The sequence below is a fragment of the Diadema setosum genome, chromosome 10 (assembly GCF_964275005.1).
Source record: "Diadema setosum chromosome 10, eeDiaSeto1, whole genome shotgun sequence".
NCBI lineage: Eukaryota > Metazoa > Echinodermata > Echinoidea > Diadematoida > Diadematidae > Diadema > Diadema setosum.
In genome coordinates this window covers 8,993,457-9,015,986 of record NC_092694.1, presented here as the reverse complement: position 1 = coordinate 9,015,986, position 22,530 = coordinate 8,993,457, and the positions used below count along the sequence as shown (strand labels likewise).

Here is a 22,530-nt window from a genome sequence, read left to right as displayed (position 1 = left end):
GAAACATATGGCAAGCAAAAATATTAGCATGCTTTTATTTTTGCACTAGTTTCTGGTTGCGCAAAATGCGCACAAATGTCAACACTGCAGAAATTTCCACTTTTACAGTATTTCCTAGAGGGTGTACAGGCTCTCAATGGGAGATAGATATCCCAATTAAAGCTGAGCAAAAATCGGTTTCAAAGCTTCCTCGAGCAGCCTTGAGCATTCTTTTAGCTCAGTAGAAAGAGACAGAATACGGCAAAGGTGATCCAATTTGATCAGGTTCTGACACCATCTATTAAAAGCCGGGGTTGTTTCAGAGCCTCCTAGAGTAGCCTCGAGGAGGCTCGGCTGCAGGTTAAAACACTACGGGTTTCAAGAAGCAACTTTTTTGCCGACCCGGAAGTTGAATCACTGTAGGACATCATCCGCAAACCAACTGACTCAACCGAATGCAACCAATAAACATTGCACAATGTGCACATTTTCGCACGCATCACATCTGCCTTCCTACGTAAATGTGGCATTCACATGCACACGCCTTTCACAGGAGGGGAACTCGGTTACTATGAGGACAAAGTCTGGGCAGCTGCTTGGGCATAATCTAAGCGGGCAGCCCGAGCAGTTTGTATAACAGACAAACAATCAGTTTTATGAAATGATGTGAGGTGGCTCCAAATTTTGGCCCCAGTATGAATGGGGCCAGAGAGACCCTCCTTGAGTGGATGTGAAAGACCCATACTAACCTGTCTGATCTCTTCCCCTGCTCCACTGTACTTCTGCACATCATCCAAGATGCTGTCCAGCTCCTTCAGGATTTCAGCCGTCTTCATAAACACCTCCCTCTCCAACTCTGTGGGCTGGGCATCTGGGCAGACACAGAGATTTTTGATATTGCATTCATCAAGGAATAATCCTTCGCTTTCATTTCGTCTCTCTTCTTAGAATCAAAATTTGCAACACTGATGGCAATTGATCATTGCCACTTTAATAACTCCCTGTCAAAAAAGTCAAACTATCCCCCTCAATCTTGTTTTAAAAATGATAATGATAATGATATTAACAATGACAATGATAAATGATGATGATAATAACAATAATACTAATAATGATAACAACAATAATAATAAAAATAATAATAATAACGATGATAATAACATTACGACTAATGTTGATGAAGTCTTCTAGTGCTCTGTGACTGACAAACATTGACATTCCTGGCACAAAAAGGTGAGACTGATTTTTAACAATGCTTCATTGATATGAAGGAGCAACAATAGAAAAGCAATCAGAAGAGTTTACTGGAATCTTAAAGAGCCTACCTTCAAAGTCGATGTAAACCCGGGGGTTATCAGGCGGTTCCTCCCTGGCCAGAAGTTTCAATATGTTACCCATGTCAGGTACTTGGCTGTCTTACTGCCGACACGTGATCTGCAGACAAGAACAAGGGGTTCAAAGAAATGCTGGTTAGTTTCTCCCTAAAAACAAGAGCAGACACATACAATGCATGCCTACTGTGGCCATACACTGTACACATATCATGTGGCCATATATCACAGGAAGAAGTTTATTACCACCTGAAAAATAACAAGACTGGTCAGTAAGAATGTGCACAAAACAAAAGCAACACACAGGGAGAATTTAGACACTAAAACAGACACAATAGGGATTTTGTGTTTGTTTGTTTGTTTGCTTGTTTTTTACTGTAGAAATACATTGCATGAAAATAAAAATTATGGAAATTATTACACCACTCCCCCAGTATGCTATCTACATGTCTTAAATCTGCAAAGATGCAGAGGAAGAAGAATGAGAAACTTGAAAACAGCAAGAAAAGATGGAGAAAGTTCTTGCTCCTTTAGCTGAACCAACTATGACATGAAATATCCTTCCAAGATGTGTACACAATGGTTCCATGACATTTGCTCCTGTGACAATTGCTCCCATGAAATATCTGCACGCCAAGCCAAATATACATTCTACTCCCAAACATTACCCTAACCCTAATCCTAATCCTCACATCAAGCTAAACGTAAAACCCTGTCACAACCCTAACCCTAACACCAAGTCCTTGGAGAAAATAAGACTGGAGCACTTGTGACATTGATAAGCAAATGTTGTTTCACCATATAGAACTGCTTTGTTTACTCTTTTTAAAGTACATTCTCTTTGTCGGGAGATACCGCACATTTTCCCACAACGGAAATCCTGCTTCCTGACAAAGTTATAAAGTGTGAAATGTCTTCCTCATCACCTGATTAAGATCACCTGATTCCACACATAGATATCTGTTCATGATTATATTAATACCCTCAGAACTTTCAATTTCCATAGATATTCAAAGAAAAACTTTGTCAGAGAAGTTCTTAGTTTGAGCTGACTTGAAGACATGAAGCAAAAATAAGCCAAAGAAAACACTGGCAGGATATGAATTCATAAATACTCAGATCCCTTGCCCAAAAAGAAGAAAATTTCTTTTAAAGGCATAATCTACCTTTTGTAGAAGAAACAAAAACCCAGCATTAGTGCTTTAAAATAGTTCTAAAATAGGAGTTAGGGATAGAAATAACTACTGTAAGAACTTGAATCCGTATAATCGATGTTAAGTATTGTTAAATACACAAATGTGAGCAATAGTTATGATAAAAATGTTTCCAGTCTAAACTGTCTACAGTTATGGTTTAAATGAGAAAAATACTGATATCTCCTTATATTTTAGGCTTTATTGCAAAAGTTTTGTGTGGTATGATGTTTTGTGACACGACAGACCTACAAATGCATCAAATGTGATATCTTGAAAATTTTTGAAATCACTGCTCCAAAAGGTAAACAGAACCTTTTACCCACTAACGGACGAGTCCCGAGTATACTCGGGCAAGTGTCTATAGAATATGGGAAATGCGTGTTGTAGCAAAATAAAGCCCATCCTCAACGAGTTAGGTTCTACATCATTTATTGAACCAGTTTATTGGTCACAAACACAGTATACATGCTAATCACAAAATGTCATCGCCTCTCAATTTTTCACTGGTATGAAATAACAAATATAGATCTACTTCTGTTTTTTATTATTAAAGGGATGATACAGTTTTGGTGAAGATGAGAATTGGGCTTTTAACTTTTTGCGAGATACCAAGAAAACACTTATGAAATAGTACAGAACATACCATTTTAAGAGGGATTCAAAGTTTATTTGACGAAAATCGGGTTTGGAATGACTGGAACATCCAAAAACAAAGTAAAACAAAGCGATCGTACAAATACAATGTGGGTCCCACACTTTATTAGAATCGTCTTTTTTTTTATATCTCAGCCATTTCAAAACCAATTTTCATCAAATAGACGTTGAATTCCTCATAGAATTACATGCTCTTTCACATTTAGGTTTCTCATTATCTCACCAACAAATGTTAGAAACCCAAAATTAGGTCTCAACCATAACTGTATGGTCCCTTTAAAGTCAACAACTATAACTCCCCATTTGGCCCTGCTTAATCAGCAACCTGTAAAGTAATTTGAAATACAGGCTTTACATTTCTTCTCTTCTTGGATTGTTTGTGACTAAAAGCAAATTTATGTAATCAATTTAAAAACTGTAATAGTTTTTATCTAATTTAGATATTTACTGCTCCAGATGATTGATTTTATGTCATAATCATTGAAGTCAACTTTGATACGAAGTGAAGTTCTTTATGTTCTACAAGTACATGTATGCTCTTTGTGTAGAACTACTCAATTTCATATCAGTGTGTACCTCATAACAAATAATAACAATAATAGTGTGCACTTCTATAGTGCAACAATCCATCAAAAATGTGTTCATGGAGCTTTTAGGCATTAAAGGCAGGGAATCCCATTTGCATGCCTTAAATGAAGAATTGTATAAACACAGTGGTATGTTGAAGAGAGTATCATTTTAGAAACTCCCATAAAGTATTGAAAGTGGACGGTAACATTTAGTACATTTTTATTGACCGTTAGATTTTGAATTGAATTCTTTTCGGGGCTCACCGTAAATTCCAGTACATTACTAGGCTACCTTTGCAGACCCATGCACTGCATGTGTGTCCATCATGTATATTTTGTGAATGAAGTTCATCAAAACTTACAAACATTTCTATATACCGGTACATTCTTGCCACACACTCTATATGTTATTACATCAGCTCTTATACTTTCAGATTTGTGTTTATAGATTAAAAAAAAAATACAGAAGACTGCAACAAAAAGGCTTAAGTGTGGCTGACACACAGAACTACTAAGTAGTTGAGTTTTGTGCATTATTCAAATTGTAGATAACTGTTGACTTCCAAATTTCTAAGCAGTGGCCTAAACAAGTCCCCTGAGGTTCATATTTAATGTTTTGCTGCATTTTGGGAGTTCTGTAAAAGGTATCCCCTACCTTTAAGGTTAAGAAAATGAAGAAGAAAAAGAAAAAGAAGTTCTATATGTTCTCTATAGTTCTATGCTCTTTGGGTCTACTCAATTTCATATCAGTGTGTACTATGCTGACAGAGCAAGGCAACAAGACTGCAACTACAACAATTTCATTAAGAAATGGAAATCACAAAGGCATTGAACTGTAAATAATGTTTAATACTGTACTTTCAACTTGGATGCTTTCAAAAAAAAAAAAAAAAAAATCATGAGCGTGCATTTCACAGCGCTGGCTTGCTTCATGCCTGAATCCTGGTAGAAGAGAAAATTTTACGTGCCACAATGTGAATGGTTTTCTCATCTTCCGCTCCCCCAGCGAACCTAATTCATTCATTAGTGAAACAGCGACTGGCCTTGAATTTTTGTCATACATGTATGATGAACATGTAATTAAATGAAAAGTGAAGGGATATTAGATGGAATGAGATGTGATTTAAACCTCTCCCTCCCCCTTCCGAACCCCATCAAAAGAGAAATTATAGTAAAGTATTAGTAATATAAGAGAGAAAAGGACGTGTGAGAAAACAAACGGGCAGAAGAAATAGATAAATGCAACATACTTGATAACCTATTGTAGATAACAAGTATCAATACACTGAGAAAAATTATAAAATGGCATGTCACCATTTGAAGATAATAATTAATATTCATAAAATCGCATGAAAGTATTTCAAATCTTTATGTGCTTGACAAAACAATACAATCATTATCAATACATTAAAAGGTAGGTTTTCATAGCCTTCTTGAAAGTATCACTATCATGGGAAGATAAACTTGTAATGGGGCAGTGACTTCATACGTAAGTGTAGGAGCTGATGATGAGAAGGATCAGTTAACACATGTGTGTGTGTGTGTTTACAGGTTTTACAGGTTTTTAATAACTGACAAATGATGTGGTGATGATGATCAGAGAACTTTTGCTGGAATGTGCTAATGAATAACTTCTACATACCTTTAACTTGGTTTATTGATAACCAATGTGGTTCTGCAATTAAGTTTAAGGTGTCCATTTCAGAGAAACTTTGTATATAATGTAGAGCTCTAACAAGCACTATTGTCTTTGCTGTTCCGACAAACTACATGATGTACATACGAATGAAAGATGTGTGGTATTAGAAATACCTTGCATACATGTCGATATCATCAGTTGAGGAACAAAAGGGCATAAATTCTATCAACATTATAACCATTTTTAAATGCCACAGGCATTGTACACATTATTAATGTGTGGGTTGCTTTATTCCGACGATAATCATCAATTGATACAACTCGTCAACTGATTCAAAATTCAACCCCCTTCTGGATCTCAGTATGCATGATTGTGAGTAGCACCCATCTCCTGGTTTGCGGGAAATTAATTGCCCCGGCGCTACGGCACAGGCAGCCGCTACCGTATGATATATGACTTATCTGCCGCGGAGAGATAGTCTGAACGGAGAGTTCGTGTTTGTCAAAGTTATCACTCGGAAACATTGGCATAACGATTCCACAGCCGCCCTCGCTGGCTCCCGTGTACCGCCGCACTCTGTGCCAATGAGCGTGTCGGAATGGCTACTTTGAGTGCCTTCATTATCTGTTGAATGTAAACCGATGACTCGTCAAACACTGCATTAAATCTTTTACCTGCCATTTGTGCAACTCTCGTACACTCCCAGTGCATGAAGATATCTGGATTTCAGTTCCAGCAAAATGTTTGATGGATTTCTTATTTTGGGAATATGAAAGCAGTTATTAAATATAAATTCATGGCATTTTACTTTTCAAGACTACTAATGTCTATCAATTTCAGAGGACATCATACAGTCACTATAGAATAATTGAAATGAATAGGGAAAACACAAGTAAAAGATTGATGTTGGCTATTAAAGGCCATTGCACACTATACAACTTTCAGTCACACCATACGACTGACAGAATTTAGATCTGAAATAAACAAGCATATAACATTCTGAGGCTATTGTAATTTATTTCGGATATAAAGTTGGTCAGTAGTCTGACCGAAAGTCATGTAGTGCACGGTGGCCTCAAAGGCATAATTTACCATTTGCAGATGAAACAAAAAACCAGCATTAGTTTTTTTTTTAATAGTTCTAAACTTCCTGTGAGTTATGGATAGAAATAACCAATGTAAAAATTTGAATACGTATAATCAATGTAAAGCATTGTTCGATACACAAAATGTGAACAATAGTCATAATAAAAATGTTTTCAGACTAAACTGTCTACAGTTATGGTTTATTGAGAAAAATACTGATATCTCCTTATATTTTAGGCTTTATTGTGAAAGTGCTATTGTAGGATATTTTGTGATACAACAGACTCAAACATATGCATCAAATGTGATATCTTGAAGATTTTTAAATCACTGCTCCCAAAGGTAAACAAGACCTTTAAGACAATAGCAACTGTTTAATCAGTCAATAGTTGTTACCTATTCATCCATCACTCTACTAATTGTGATTGATCTATGGTGTCAAGTGAATACATTGCACTACTGTACATTCCATACTCCACACACCAGTTACGACTTCGGATAAACTTTGTCCTCAAATTCCTTCTATCTTTCACATTGCATAGCTTTCTCTTTAAAGAGACGTAATAAAAGCAGACACCCAATGCAATCATATGCTCTTTCTCTCTCTTATCACCCTGAAAAGTAACTAAGATCATTTCATCCAATTGCAAGAACTACCTTGACATCATATGGCAGCCAGTGTACCCTAGCTTCAGCATTCAGTAATGATGACATCGCTGGATGGATAGGACTTTGCTTTTAGTGGGTACTGCTATTAAAGGGATAGTACAGTATTGGTGGAGATGAGAATTGGGCTTTTAACTTTTTGCGAGATACCAAGAAAACACTTATGAAATAGCACAGAGCATACCATTTTAAGAGGAATTCAAAGTTTATTTGATGAAAATCGGGTTTGGATTGACTGAAACATCCAAAAACAAAGTAAAACAAAGCGATCATAATAAATTGTGGGTCCCATACTTTATCAGAATTGCTCTGTTCTGGTATATCTCAGCCATTTCAAAACCGATTTTCTTCAAATAAACGTTGAATTCCTCATGGAATTACATGCTCTTTCATATTTCATAAGAGGTTTCTCATTATCTCACCAAAAAATGTTAGAAACCTGAAATTAGGTCTCAACCAAAATCATATGATCCCTTTAAAAGGAGACCGGACCAGTCAATGGAAAACACAGACTACATTAATAGTCCATTTTCTTTTGATATTGCTCAACATGCAAACGTTATGCATTTTCTTATGGCAGAGGTTTCCTATGGCAACATTTCATTACTTACAATCAGGTTTCTCTCTTTCTTGCAAAACATACATTACTAGTAGCTACAGTACCAATTTAACCTTCCACAAATATTTTCTAATCAATGCATTTTTTTTTTCCAGTTGGTCCGAGTATTAAGTACATCATGCATCTCCTTAGTATATAACTGTTGTGACATTCGTTCAACTTCATTTCTGAAGACATGATTTGTATTCGAAAGTCTTTGCTAGGTAGAACAAAGTTGGCCAAAATGAAAATCTTTTCTTGTTACATCATGAATAAAAATTGAATACCTAGTATACATCAACTTTCACAATATGAAGCTCTGTTATTATTATCATTATTATTATTATTATTATCATTATTATTATTATTATTATTATTATTATCATTATTATTATTATCATTATTATCATCATTAATATGATTATTATGTACAATAAATTCAGTGTGGATTGCAAGTTAATACCACATGATTACAAGAGATAAATTAAAGAATTTTCATGTGTTACAATCATAACTTACAGTTGTATGAATTATACTTTATCTGGATGTGGGTCGAGAAGAGAAACTGACCCAGTGAAAATGTGAAAAATGTGAAAAATGTCTTGAATGCACTTGTTATGGCTGTGTACAGTAATTGCTCCTTAGAACCCAGGGTCTTTAGAATCCCCACTGACTCTGCCTCTCATTAGCATGCCACCGCCCTCCTCTGCTAAAGCTCAACAAAACTTGACTCGCAAGCCTAATCACTTCATTCCACACAATATGTATTATTGAGATATACACTGTATCTTATCATTTGAATGGTGCACAAAATCTCAGTGCTGTTCATCTTTTGGGGAGATTAGATTTCACCATCAAGAATACAGTGCCTCGATCTACCGAACATTTGTTGAAATTGGTAATGAATCTGTGCAAGATCTTTTTTCATTATTTTTTGTAGGTGTAGGCCTAATATTTGGTGGTGGTGGTGGTGGTGGTGGCAGCATTATGACACATACAGGTAGAAAAAATTGATGTTTCAGCCTTCAAAAACAGCCTACGGTACAAAGAAATGACATCTAATGTTTCTCAAGGTACAGTCCCACCTATTCATATTTGTGTTGTGGTTTGTTCAGGGAGTCAAGCACTGCAAAGCATTTCCAAAGGATTAAAAAAAAGAAGAAGTAAGAAATGACTTGAAGTTATGAGGTGGGTACAAGTGTATATGATGTGGTATATCAGTGAGGACTTTCTCAATTCTGTGTAGTCATGTATCATTTGCAAACCATAATTATGGAAGGCCTGCAATAATTGACAATTTGTCTGCTAGACAGTTAGCTGACCCAGTTTGCAAAGCTGCATACTGTCTACATCCACTCTTCCCTGCAGTGCAAAATGTGACTGTCCATACCCATTTCAGTTTCATTTTGTGAATCCCCTGAAATCTGGCATCAAAATGTCATGTTGACAGAGGTGCCCACTCCATTTTGAATGCGATTGCTCAATTAAAATGATAATGGCACTGCCTACGTATGAGAGAGCTGATTCCATTTCCTGCAAATTAGGAGCTCTCCCGAGATGCATGAGATGCCTGTATTTTTTTTCCACCATGCAACTGCTTCACAAATGAAGTTGAAAATCCGCTGAATTCTGATAATTTTATGGCCACTGATGAATGGTAGACTACTGAAAGCTGAAAATGTCTGATCTCCCACGTCTTTATCAATGAAAGGCACAGATATTGAAGATGAGCAAGTGGAGCTATAAAATTGTATAATAACCATTGTTTGATAGTAATGAGAGAACAAGTGTATTATGAATGGTAATTACTGTCATTCCAAGGCCGGTACCATGTCAGGTTAATGCAGCTGGCACTAATTAGGGGATCCACGGAGCGTTATCTTTTTAATTGGACATTTGTAATTGTCATAATTAATGCCCCTGTCTGTAGAGAGCTGTGTCTACTTCATGTTCTTCTCTTCTTCTTTAGTGAAATATTATCTTGTTTATAAATCATAAAGGATAGATATTGCACAATGAACACGCAATGCTAACATAAATGTAGCATAATTTTGTGGCGTAATGAATTTGTGTGTTAAAAAGGCAATTTCTTTCTTTTAATTGCTCCTGTTCAAATGACTAAGGGTTTTCCTGGCTATATGTGAAGATTATACATATATTCAGAAATGTGTCTAGGTATGTTAATAGTTATCCCTCAGTGCACCAGCAAGTCATGAAGAAAGATACATGTACAGTGCATACCATTTTAAACATTAAGTTTGTCCCTTTAATAAATTTTTTAAAATTGCATGAAAGTGTATTATCATATCATATCAGATCAGATCATAAAGAATATCAACTGCTAAAACCTCATGCAAATGATCTTTTTAAAGGACAAGTTCACCTTCATGTACATGTGGATTGAGTGCATGCAGCAATATTAGTAGAACACATCTGTGAGAGTTTGAGGAAAACTGGACAACTTGTTCAAAAGTTATGAATTTTTGAAGTTTCTGCTCAGTCACTGCTGGATGAGAAGACTACTACAGCTTGTAATGTCACATGTGTACAACCATATAATGAAAACATACAGAAAATTCAACATATTTTCACTTTTCTCGCATAATAAAAGAACGCTTGACTTGCCTCTTTCAGAAGGCAGGGGGAATAACATTACCCTCGACATACTTCAGTGACAAGCCGAGGAAATGTGCACTTTTTTCAAAAAATAAAAATATGTGAAATTCTCTTTATATTTTCCTTATATTGTTGTACGCATATCGTCGTGCGCATGGCAGATTGTCGTTAGAGCGCTTCCCTGCGCCTGGCAGATTGTCGTTACAGTGTTGGAGTGCGCATGGCAGATTGTCGTTAGGGTGTGGGAGTGCGCGTAGGGTTAACAACATTCTGCCATGCACACGGAAGTGCTCTAACAACAATCTGCCATGCGCACGGAAGCGCGCTAACGACAATCTGCCATGCGCACGACGATATGACATCATACACTGTAGTAGTCTTCTCTTTCAGCAGTGACTGTGCAGACACTTTAAAAATTCATAACTTGTAAACGGATTGTCCGATTTTCCCCAAACTTTCAGTGATGTGTTCTACTAATATTGCTGCATTCACTCATTCCACATGTATATGAAGGTGAACTTGTCCTTTAATCAAATAACACTTAAACTTCTTTCTGAAATGTTACCTTATGCTGAACTCTCCCCGGATAACAACATGCTAGAGACTACCACACACTGTTATGTTCATATCTTCCCCTGATCCTTGGTCAGCCAAATGACAGTCTTCAATCTTTTCTAAAAATTTTGCCCTCGGCTACATCCCACTTTTCTTGATATATATACAGATATATATATATATATATATATATGTACATATTATATATATATATATATATATATATAGCGAAGAATCAAGAAATAAACTAGTAATGCATTATTTCGCCAATAAGAATGAGTTTATTGAACAACTCAAATTTTCGGTGGCCTCCACCTTCTTCAGGAGTCTCGACGCGGAATGTCAATACCAAATTTGGTATTGACATTCCGCGTCGAGACTCCTGAAGAAGGTGGAGGCCACCGAAAATTTGAGTTGTTCAATAAACTCATTCTTATTGGCGAAATAATGCATTACTAGTTTATTTCTTGATTCTTCGCTATATTGGAGCCAATACGTGAATTCGCAACATATATATATATATATATATATATATGTATATATACACACATATCCAATAAATGAATACATTTCTTTCTTTTTTATGGGTAAACATAATCTTCTATAAAGACAAAATAAGCTGCTACTGAATTTGGTTATACATATCGAGTCAAACAGACAAAAGGAGAGACGCAACCCAATAGCAACCCTACACCACTCAGAAATATTGCAGACAGTTTGGAGAAGTCAGGAAAAGCACCATTAACATTATGGCTCTCCTGGGTGTACTTATGTTTGTATTCCTCCAATGAATTCTGACACAAGATATGTTGGAACTTGAAACTCGCTCATGTTTCACCAGCCACCCAGATGCAGATAATGTATTCAATTTTGTGAATGCTTGTAATCTTGGTAAACTGCTAAGGGGGAGGGGGGAGGGGGGAGGGGGAAGGGGGGGGGCAAGGAAAGGGGGTAAGGGCTTCAGTGAAATAAGCGGTGGGGCCAGTACAGGGTGGGAAAGGGAAGGGACTGGTTGAAGACGATGAGCTTGTTCACAGTGCCATGGCTGGATACATCTTAATCCTTTCAAAGGTCTAAGCAATGAATAATGATTACACAGTTGATCCTGGACATAGAGCAAGAGCTTCCCAGGCTTTCATAGAGGCTGATACAACTTTTCGATCAAACCTTCCAGGCAACATGGCCATTTCGATGTTATTGCAAGACGGCGTTGAATGACAATGAGGATCGCGGTATAAACCATGGTTTGCTTAAATGGCACATTTGAGACCAACTCGTATCTGGCATCTTACCGCGGTAATGGATGCGACGCATAATAATATCAATAGGCAATGCAGCCTACTACATTGTACACTGTTTATGTCAAAGATGCACTGTTATACTGTATGGAAACACCGATTTTAGTTTTTTCAGCAGTTTCCAAGCCCCCTCACTCCGACCCCTTTTTTCCAAGTCTGAACACCTGATTGCACGTTGCCAGACCTTTAAAAGACTCTAAAAGTGCATGCCACGTATCACAGCTATCTCACACCTTCTCAGCAAATGGGCCCTTTTACATTCAAATGCAAACTGTTTAATTTGAAATGCACAACTTTTCCCATTTGAGAACACTCACGACACTAAACTCAGCTAACATTCCACTATGCCTAAGGTCCACTATTAAAATACAAAAGCAGCTTGCACACACACACACACACACACACACCACTGGCATCCTGTGCACAGCAGTCTCACCACCACCACACATAGCACAACTCAACGATGTTTTGAGTGCAATTTTATCGAAAGGAGGAAGGTGAAACTAGAATGTTTACTTACAGTCTAAGAGCAGTTCAGGGGAAGTCAGCAAAATAAAGGGAAATACATAATTTTGTCATCTTCTCATGAATTGGGAGTTGGGAATTGTGAGACATGTATGACTCTATAATATCAACTTTAAGAATGAAGGGATTTTTTTTTTTTAATGTGTGGAAATGACTTAAGAGTGTAGCATAAAAAAGGTCACAAATAGGGTGTTCAAAGTTGAAACTTTTGCCTTAATTCAACTGAGTGACAAAAATGATTGTAAACTCCTGCACTAATTACCCAAGTACTCACATCTTGGCTGGGATATTTTGGGGTGTTTTTTTTTTCTCTCTCCTTCAAAGGATATTACATGCATGCATTATATCTCAGAGTAGTGTCTTATCTTATACCAAGGAGCTCCAACCACTTTCCTTCAACCTGTTGCACAGAAACTGAAAAGATGTGGTATAAAATGTATTGCAGAAATATCTAGCTGGAACAATAGTTCAATACTCATCATCTTTCCCCACACACTTATAAAAACTAGGACAATGCAACTACAACACGCTTAGTCAACTGGGACGCCTCCCCTTTTTAAATGCAATCAATCTATCTGCTATTAAACTACAATATTTTAGATTTCAAATACAATTTCTTCCTCATTTTGTTATTGCGTGGGATTGATCGCAAAGTTCAGCCAGTCGCGGCATTGTCTCACAGGTCTCAAATTGCAAAACAGTATCGATATAATTGTGATAGAAGGACCGGGTGAGGGGGGGGGGGGGGTGGGTTGAGGAAAGCAGGAAATAGAGTTGAGAAGAATTTCTAATTCATAATCACAGATTTTGGATATTTCCCACAATGATACTCCACTCATGTCAATCGTGCGGTCCATGAGCAAGATCTCTTCAGTGACGGCAGAGGAATGAGAATGTCTCTCTCTTTGGGGCAACATTTGCAGGGGAAATGCAACACTAATGTCAGACAACAGCACAAGAATGATAATGAGATTTGGTTTTTATTTTTTTAGATTGGAGGTGAGGTGAGGAAAAATCTCACAAGAAGTATCAAGTCATGTGCTATGAAGGTTTGGATAGGGCGGAATATAGAGAGATTCCCACATCGGGCAGATATATATCCATGCCAAGCAAGTTGAAATATTCATGTCCCATGACACGACAAAAATTATAACAAAATACTTTTGGAAGAAGAGAGGGGGATGGAAATCTTACGATGGACAAATTGCATATTAATACTAGGAAGGTTAGATGGGGGAGAGGGTCTAACAATTAGTATGGTATGTAGACTACAATGTGTGTATGCAGAGTGATCCCAATAGAATGATACCTTAAAGGATAGGACCTAAATATGACAATGGAAAACTTAATAACAATGAGAAGGAAACAAACATTGTAAACTTTTGTTTGAAAGACACCTTGACTTGCCTGCTTGCACCATGGTCAAGTCTTTTTTAGGTGTTCCGAGTATCCTCTTGGATCACCTATTAAATCTGTACGATTTCTTTATTTGTCCCCAAATGTTAAAGTCCTTTGACTATCAACTTCAAACTTACGTCATCTCTGCATCATGTCATAGAGACGACAGATTTAGTTGTTTTTGTTTTTTACTTTTCAATGCAAAGACATACCATGTTGTCAAAAATGCTGCAAGGAGACCACAGGGGTTACAGAAACAAAAACTACAAATAAGAGGCAAAGCTGTGAACAAACTTGTAGGAAAGTTTAGTTGGTGAGTGTATCTCCTACCAAACTCATCAAATTGCATAAAGACCGCATCTTTTTTATAAAAAACAAAAACAAAAACAAGAGGACATTTAATATGTAGATAATTTTGTCTGTTGTGACATGCATGCATCATTAATCCACACCCACTGAAAGCATGCCCTCTAAAAGAGAGCGGGCTACAGGTGCATTATGAAGGAAGCAGATTGAGCAACAGCATTTATGTTTTGGAGCTCATTCCAGAGGTACTTGTAGTGTGTGAGAGTATGTGTCAGTGAGTATGTGTCAGTTTGTGTCTGTGGGGGTGAAAGGGAGGGAGGGCAGAAAGATGATGGGGGGGGGTAGGGGTAGGGGTAGGGGTATGGGGGATTGGGGACGCCACAGACCAGTGATCTGACGCTGATTGAAATGAATTGACTTGGGGAGGAGCACCAATGGGGCCCCCGTAATGGCTCTCCGGCACTGCGCGCTGTCTCCAACCCGCCAAATCCTAATTCAGTCGCCAAATCAAGTGCTTCCTCTATTTGACAGTGCTGGCATGCACTTGTTGATACTTCTCTTCACTGTGCATAGCATGATGAGATACATGAAATTAATTCTATTTTTGGGGGGCATGGATGGTAGGGGTGTACAACTCTGCCTCTCTGTGCTAATGTCTCCATGCTTTAATTTGGTTTCTCTGGGTCTTTTAAATTAGAAAAAAACTGCGGTTAGAGCTTTAAAGTACCAGCAGATTTATTTAAGTAAGAACCAAAAGTTGTTTGCACACATATGAACACAAATGACACATAAATATAATAACGAGTCATAAAAGAAGGTAACTTTAGAATGAGAAGGAAAATTTTCCAGGGTCCAGCCACATGGAAATATGATTTAAAATCAGGTGCGAGTTTCTTCACTTTGTCTCCCTCTACAAATTAAATTTGTTAAGATCGCAACTGCTGATCTGTAAATTAACAAACATGTCGGAAAAAAGGAACCAGTGGGACTCGAACCTGTCATCTACTGCTTTCCGGGCAGCGAAGCTACCACCAGGCTGTCCCTGGTTGCCAGCAGTGACACGATGAACGTGGAACAGATTTAATTTGTAGAGGGAGACAAAGTGACGAAACTCGCACCTGAACCTTCACCCCTCTGAATAACATCTTTCTTTCATGATTTAAAATGTTTTACAAAATGCGAAAAGAGAATTCCATAGCGCACATGTGGTCCACAGGATCGCAACTGTGTACAAACAAACCTAGTTTTTCAGGAGAAATTTTGCGAGTCGGTGAATGTTGATTTTCTGTCTTTTTCTTTTCATTTGGGTTTCTTCACTTTTTATTGTCTATATTATTTGTATGTATACCTCAGTCATAATTCTCAGGCATTGCCTATTCCTCCTGAAGAGTTTCTTAGTCATTTCTCTTGGTCCTCTGCTCATATCTAAAAATTGGCTCTCTCCTGTGTTTGGATGACTCTCTGATAAGACTGACCTTGGAGAATCTGTGTTTTCTCTATGTTCCCAACATGAAAACTGCATACGGTCATATTCCTGTATTCAATTTTTCGAAAGATGTGCTTTCTATTCTGATAAGACTCTGGGACGATTCTTCTCGAATATGACCCTCCACTCTGCATGCTCCCTCCCGTATAGAAGACTATATATGTGTTCATGGTCACGTCGTCACGGCAACTTGGACACCCGATTCAGCTGATGAAGACCTCTTCTGCCACGCCCTGCTAGCGGGGGAACGGGGGAAAGTAATTGATTCTTAAACAAACAGTCAGAGAGTGATAAGGAAACTATAATAAACATGGATGCAATCCCGGAGGATGGGGGAAGACTGTGTTTGTCCCGTCAATCTTTCCTGAGCAGATGATGGAGCGAGCATGAAAGATATGCACAGGAAAATCAATGTGAAATTGTACGAACATACTGCTCCTTCAACTAACCTATGGCAGAAAAAAAAACCTTCATAAAAACAGCAACAACAAAATACTATCACAGAGTATGAGAGCATGATTGTGAGCATATTGAAGTAAGACCACTGGAGGCCCTGAGGCAGAGGCTTAAACGCAGAGTCTTCAAACCTAGATTTTGAGAGACCTTTTACCAGCGAATCCTGGAAAAATGTCACATCCAGAAAAAAAAAAAAAAAAAAAGATATCTGGAGGAAAATTGAAAATGAAAAAGGTACGACCAAAAAGAAACACAGTGACAGACAGACAGACAGACAGATAAACAGACAGACAGACAGGAGAGACGCTCAAAGAAAAGGGAAGAATAATGTGTTGTATCATACGCCTAATGAATACACAGTATCAAGAAAAATATCCTCTTTTTTTTTTCTGTGCCTCGGCACCCCAAATCGGCCCCATTGATTACCACTGAAGTCAGGGCATTACATCAATTTGCTTGATTAATGATGACCTTGAATATAATTGACATCTGAATTTGTCTCCCAGCTAATTGCATTCCACGCCGCATTCAGACCGTATTCATTTCTACTCACTTGTTGACCTGTAATCTGACTGCTTTTTCATGAAGTTGTATAATAGCACAAAATTAAACACATTTTTTTTTTTTTATCATCATTATTTGGGAATACAATGTATAACATTCATTCCATAGGTATTCTGATTGTACATATCGAAATTTTAAGAATTTTACAACATGACAACTTTTTGAACATCAATATCAAGTTATTGCTCTGTATGTAATATTAACTGGATACAGGTCACTTTGTGAAAAATCAGATTTTTGATAGTGAGTTTGCACTTTACAAAGTGACTTTATACCATCTCAATTATGTGTGTATAAACATGAACTAAAGGCATTATGAAGTCAAAGAAGTATATAGTACAGTCATCTTAAGGATGAGTATCACAGCCTATTGAAAATCTTTGATTAGTTTAATATCAAACACAAATTATTGTACACACAACTACCATTCTTTGAATGCAATTTTACGAAAACTGTTACAACGTATTCAAGTATATCTGTAGCCTGTGGACAATCAATCTGTGCATTTTCAATGCAGGACTAATGACAAATAGATGGGGTAAAGAAAAAAAAAAAGGTGTGAGGGAAAATGAAAGAGGACAAAAAAAGAGAAGAATGGGAAATAGAGGGAGAAAGAATGAGAAAAAGGGAGCGAATACAAGATGTGCAGCCAAGTGGGGAATGACGGCACGCCGAAATCGTCATCACTTGCAGCCAGTATTTACTTTTAAACATCCGTTCCCACACGAATGGGGAAAAAGAAAGGCACGCTGGCCCCCGTGGGTTCGTGCCCTGCAGTGAGAACCACGTAGCTCCTCGTCACTCTAATGCATGGTTCATTGCACTGGGATGATCTCATCCACAGAGAGGGAGAGAGGGTTCTATGCCCCCGCAGTAGGGTTAACCTAAAATAAAGTCTGCCACACATTGCTGTCTTAAAATATAAAGATCTATATACACAAACATTTGGTGTAGAAGGAACAAGAGTGACAGTGGTACTGATATGTTCACATTCAATACGTGAACACAGTCATATATACATAAATTTGTATTTATTGTTATTGTCCTCTTGAATACTTGTACATGTACTTAAAGGGTGTGTACAGTTCTGGTCGAGGTGAGGATTTAGCTTTTTAAGTTTTACGAGATATTCAGAAACCACTTTGTGAGATGTCAAAGAGCATGCAATTCTAAGGGGTATCAAAAGTTTATTTGATGAAAATTAGTTTTGAAATGGCTGAGATATCCAAAAATACGGTGAAACAAAGAGATCCTAATAAAAGGCGTAGACTGTCGCCTTTTACTATTATCACTTTTGTGGATATCTCAGCCATTTGAAAACCAATTTTCATCAAATAAACATTGAATCCTTCTTAAAATTACATGCTCTTTCATATTTTATAAGAGGTTCCTCGTTATCTCACTTAGGAATGTTCAAAACATGAATCCCCACTAACCAGTACTGTACAGTCCCTTTAAAGGTCCAGTTTACCTTTGGGAGCAGTGATTTCAAAAATGTTCAAGATATCACATTTGATGCATATGTGTAGGTCTGTTGTATCACAAAACATCCTACCATATAAAATGTTTGTAATAAAGCCTAAAATATGAGGAGATATCAGCATTTTTCTCAATAAACCATAACTGTATACGGTTTAGTCTGGAAGCATTCTTATTATAACTATTGTTCGCATTTTGTGTATTTAACAATACTTAACATCGATTATACGGATTCACATTTTTACAGTGGTTGTTTCTATCCCTAACTCACATTTTAGAACTATTTTAAAGCACTAATGTTGGGTTTTTGTTTCATCTGCAAATGGTAAATTATGCCTTTAAAGTACACTACACTGTATACTTGGAATTTATTGTTGATGCCATCATGTGCACTGGCACTGTATTTTTAATTTTTAACCCACTGAGGACGGACTGATTTTGCAACAACACGCATTTCCCATAGATACTTGTCCCGAGTATACTTGGGACTTGTCCTCAATGAGTTAATGCAATATTAATTGTGGAGTACTTTGTCAATTACATACAATCAACTCTGCACTGTTAGTGAATAGCGCATACCAAATAATCAACTATTTACAGTTGATGAAAATGAAAAATCCCAAATTACAATGTACATTTATCATGGTATAAAAGCAAGTAGTTATTCCTCAATCCCCCCCCCCCCTCCCCCTTGGGGAACACTTCTAATGGAATTGCCCCTCGATCTAAGAATGAGTCAGGTGCTAAAGGTTTAGCACCGTGGCACAAGCAAAAAAAAACAAAAAACAAACAAACAAACAAACAAAAGGAAACAAAACAAAGCAAAGTTTTTGGGCATTGGCACACTACAGGCTTTTTAGAGGAAGAATTAATCTTCAGCAAGTATTCAAAGTCATGTTTCCAATATTAGAGACATGCCATACTGCATATCCCCCTTGCCCCCCCCCCACACTTACATACAGTACCTGTTGTATGAAATGTAATAAAATACATAAAGACATGGCCTGTCTAGCTGCATTTACAAACACAAACTCTCAGTTTTGCATCGCAATGCAAAAACCCTTCACAAACGGCAATTTCACAAAAACTTTCGGCTGCAAAATGAAGCACTTTAAATGTCCAGACTGCACATGCCCGTAGACAATGACCGGAGTGTGACCCTGGTCACCTGAGTGTGTGGATTTACAAATTGTAGTGTGGCCAGATGCATTATGGGATTAAAGAATTGATGATTTCTTCACATGCTGTTTGTACATGCCAAGCAGGGCAAATTATTGCGATACTTTTTTTTTTTAAACCAAGCAGGACCATTTTTGCATCATAAGGCATAAATTGCAATAGTTCATTTTTTTTTTCTGTGTGTGTGTCTACAAAGAAAATTTAATGGTTTTTCCATGGCATTGCAAAATACAGCTTTTCAAAAACCGTTTATTTTGGGTGTGTTAGTGCCACAAATGTCTATTGTCTGTCTGTCTGCACACAAAAACAAACAATCTATTATGTTTAAATACAGCTATCTACAGTATGTATGTATGTATCTATCTATCTATCTACAGATTATTTATGTATCTATCTATCTATCAATCCCATTTGTTAAAAATGTGTATCAAACAGCATGAGACTTTAGTGAATTGGAGGCGACAGCTTTTATTCGCTGCATGAAACTTTCTCGAATCACCATAGGCATTCAGCACGGTGTGTACGACACAAACACGTTTGCAAATCTTGGCTCCTAAGGAAATTCGCAGAATTTTCACGAACCCAAACATGTCTGCTTTTGTAGTACATGTACGGTGACACTGTATTAAAGTTCAACCATCAATAGAAGAGTTTCATAGTTAGTGCTTCACCAAACAGTAGACACTGAGGGGATATAAAATTTGCAATACATTTTTAATATGCAAAGCACTCTGAATATTATTGTACATCCGCATGCACGCATGGGCAGCCATATATGGCCTACAAAATATCATGCATTTATGAGCTTGGTATACTGCGCACACTAGATGATGGCTGTTTTATGGACCATTAGATCTTAATAGTGGAGGGACAGGTTGGAAATTGCCATAAAGAAAAGAACAACAACACATACAGCAGTACACACACTACCATACACACACACACGCAGCTTGTAATGCTAATTTACTGTGTGCATCTTGATTAGTGTGATTCCAGGAAATTAACATTAACCTATACCTCATATGGCCAAATAGAATTGAAATTCTTAGTGGAATTCAATAAGAATTCAAAGTTTCTTCAAAGACAAAAGATTATCCTCCTAAAAAAAAAGGAGGGGCAATCAGGACTTCATGTATATTTACCCATTTCTGTGCTTGCTCTTTAATGGGGGGATATTTCACTTTAAAAAAGTGCATATTTTTGCATTTATGAGTAATTCTCTGCACTCCACCAAGTATGATGGATTTTGCATGACTTCTAATACCCCTGAATAATGACATTACTGGAATATATAGCAAGCAAAAATATTTGTGTGCTTTTATTTTGCACTAGTTTCTGGTTGCACAAAATGTGCTAAAACTTCCCCACAGCAACAAAAATTTCCACTTTCAGAGTATTGGAATACCTTACAGCTTAAGTTCATCTTGTCTGAATACTGTACCACATCAAACTCATAGTGACATATTTCATCAAAGCCAGGAAAGTTTAAAAAACAAACAAACAAACAAACACGCAAACAAACTGACGGAAGGCCTGGAGAGGCTCTTTTCGTTTGATGGCAAGATATCAGTTGGTTGTGGCCTGCTGGGCAAGCACAGAAATTACAATCACAGAGCAATTCATTCCAATTCTACCATTATGCAGATTGAAATTTTGAACAAGAAATTAAGTGTAGTAGAAATGAATTAAATATGAGCCATGAAGGTCAACTGTCTATGAGACCCTGCCATTATCGTACTCGTTTAACAATAGAATCTCTGAAGTGCAGACACCAGAATCCGCAGATCAAAGACCGACGCGCCATTGTAAGAACTATAAATAGTGATAGATGCGGCATCCGAGAGAGCCAAGCTCCAATTTTGAATCATTCAAGTGCTTCCTGTCTGAAAGGATGCCGGGTCACCAGGGTTGCCGCGGGTTCGCTAACGAGATAACGGTTTCGGTGCAATCTCTACCTGATCTGGGGACTTCCTCCTTCTCCAAGAGATGCCAATGTTATCCTTCCTGATGGAACCACACAGAAACATGTGGGTGGGACACACAGTTATAGGTGCAAAATGCACAGAACACGTGTGAACACATCTCCCTCCTATCAAATGGTACAGCAGATTTGATCGAATACACTTGGATAAAAAGAAGCTTTGTTTCATCTGTATGTAACATACTGTAAATGTGGAAATGTTTCATGGTGTGGAATTTTGTGCACATTTTGCACATTCAGACGCTAGCACAAAAAAAAAAAAAATGATAATAAATAAAAGATAAAGGCACAGGAATATTTTTGCCCGCCATACATTTTAGCAATTAATGCCCTGGTTCCACGGAATTAAAAACATGTAAAATTCATCTTTATACCCAGCCAAGCGCAAAAAACTACTTACACAAAAAGATCTACCATTACAGTATGTAGATCTGAGCATCTTTCTCTTCTGTTGTATAATATTGTTGTTGCAAGAATCACTACCATCCGAGTATTCTTTTTCTTTTAATCATTTCGGTAAGCTTTTTTGAGTGAAAATATATTATTTAAACTTGATAACACAGAGCTATGTCTTCATAATCAGTCAGATTTGAAAAATAATTTAGTTGTTTTATCACTTCTCATGACTTTTTGAATTTCTGTGTTAACCCGTTGAGGATGAGTCCCAAGTATACTCGGGCAGGTGTCTATGGGAAATGCATGTTGTAGCAAAATCAGCCCGTCCTCAACGGGTTGAAAAACCTTGCATTTTCCGGGAGGAAGATAAGAAAGGGCAATGAAGGATATCAATCTCTCAGTTAGAATTCTACTGACACACAATAACACATTTCTTTCTTCTTCTTCTTTTTTTTTTTTTGAATACCGTCATTATCTGAGACGATTAAGCACCTGATTGCTAATGTTAGCAATTTCACAAGCATTTGAAGACAGAAATCATATCCCCTATTATACATGACCACAAGCATCATG

The 22,530-nt window shown here is 37.3% G+C and overlaps 1 protein-coding gene across 1 annotated transcript in view; it reads right to left on the bottom strand.

The window, feature by feature from the left end:
- Positions 1–22,530, bottom strand: part of LOC140234029 (CYFIP-related Rac1 interactor B-like) — an 83,561-nt gene that overhangs the window by 9,642 nt on the left and 51,389 nt on the right. Inside the window, exons 3-4 of the mRNA XM_072314110.1 lie at positions 1,305–1,413; positions 729–850 (exon numbers count right to left, since the gene is read on the bottom strand). Coding sequence (XP_072170211.1) covers positions 729–850; positions 1,305–1,377 — 195 coding nt within the window. The 5' untranslated portion in view covers positions 1,378–1,413. The remainder of the gene's footprint in view (positions 1–728; positions 851–1,304; positions 1,414–22,530) is intronic.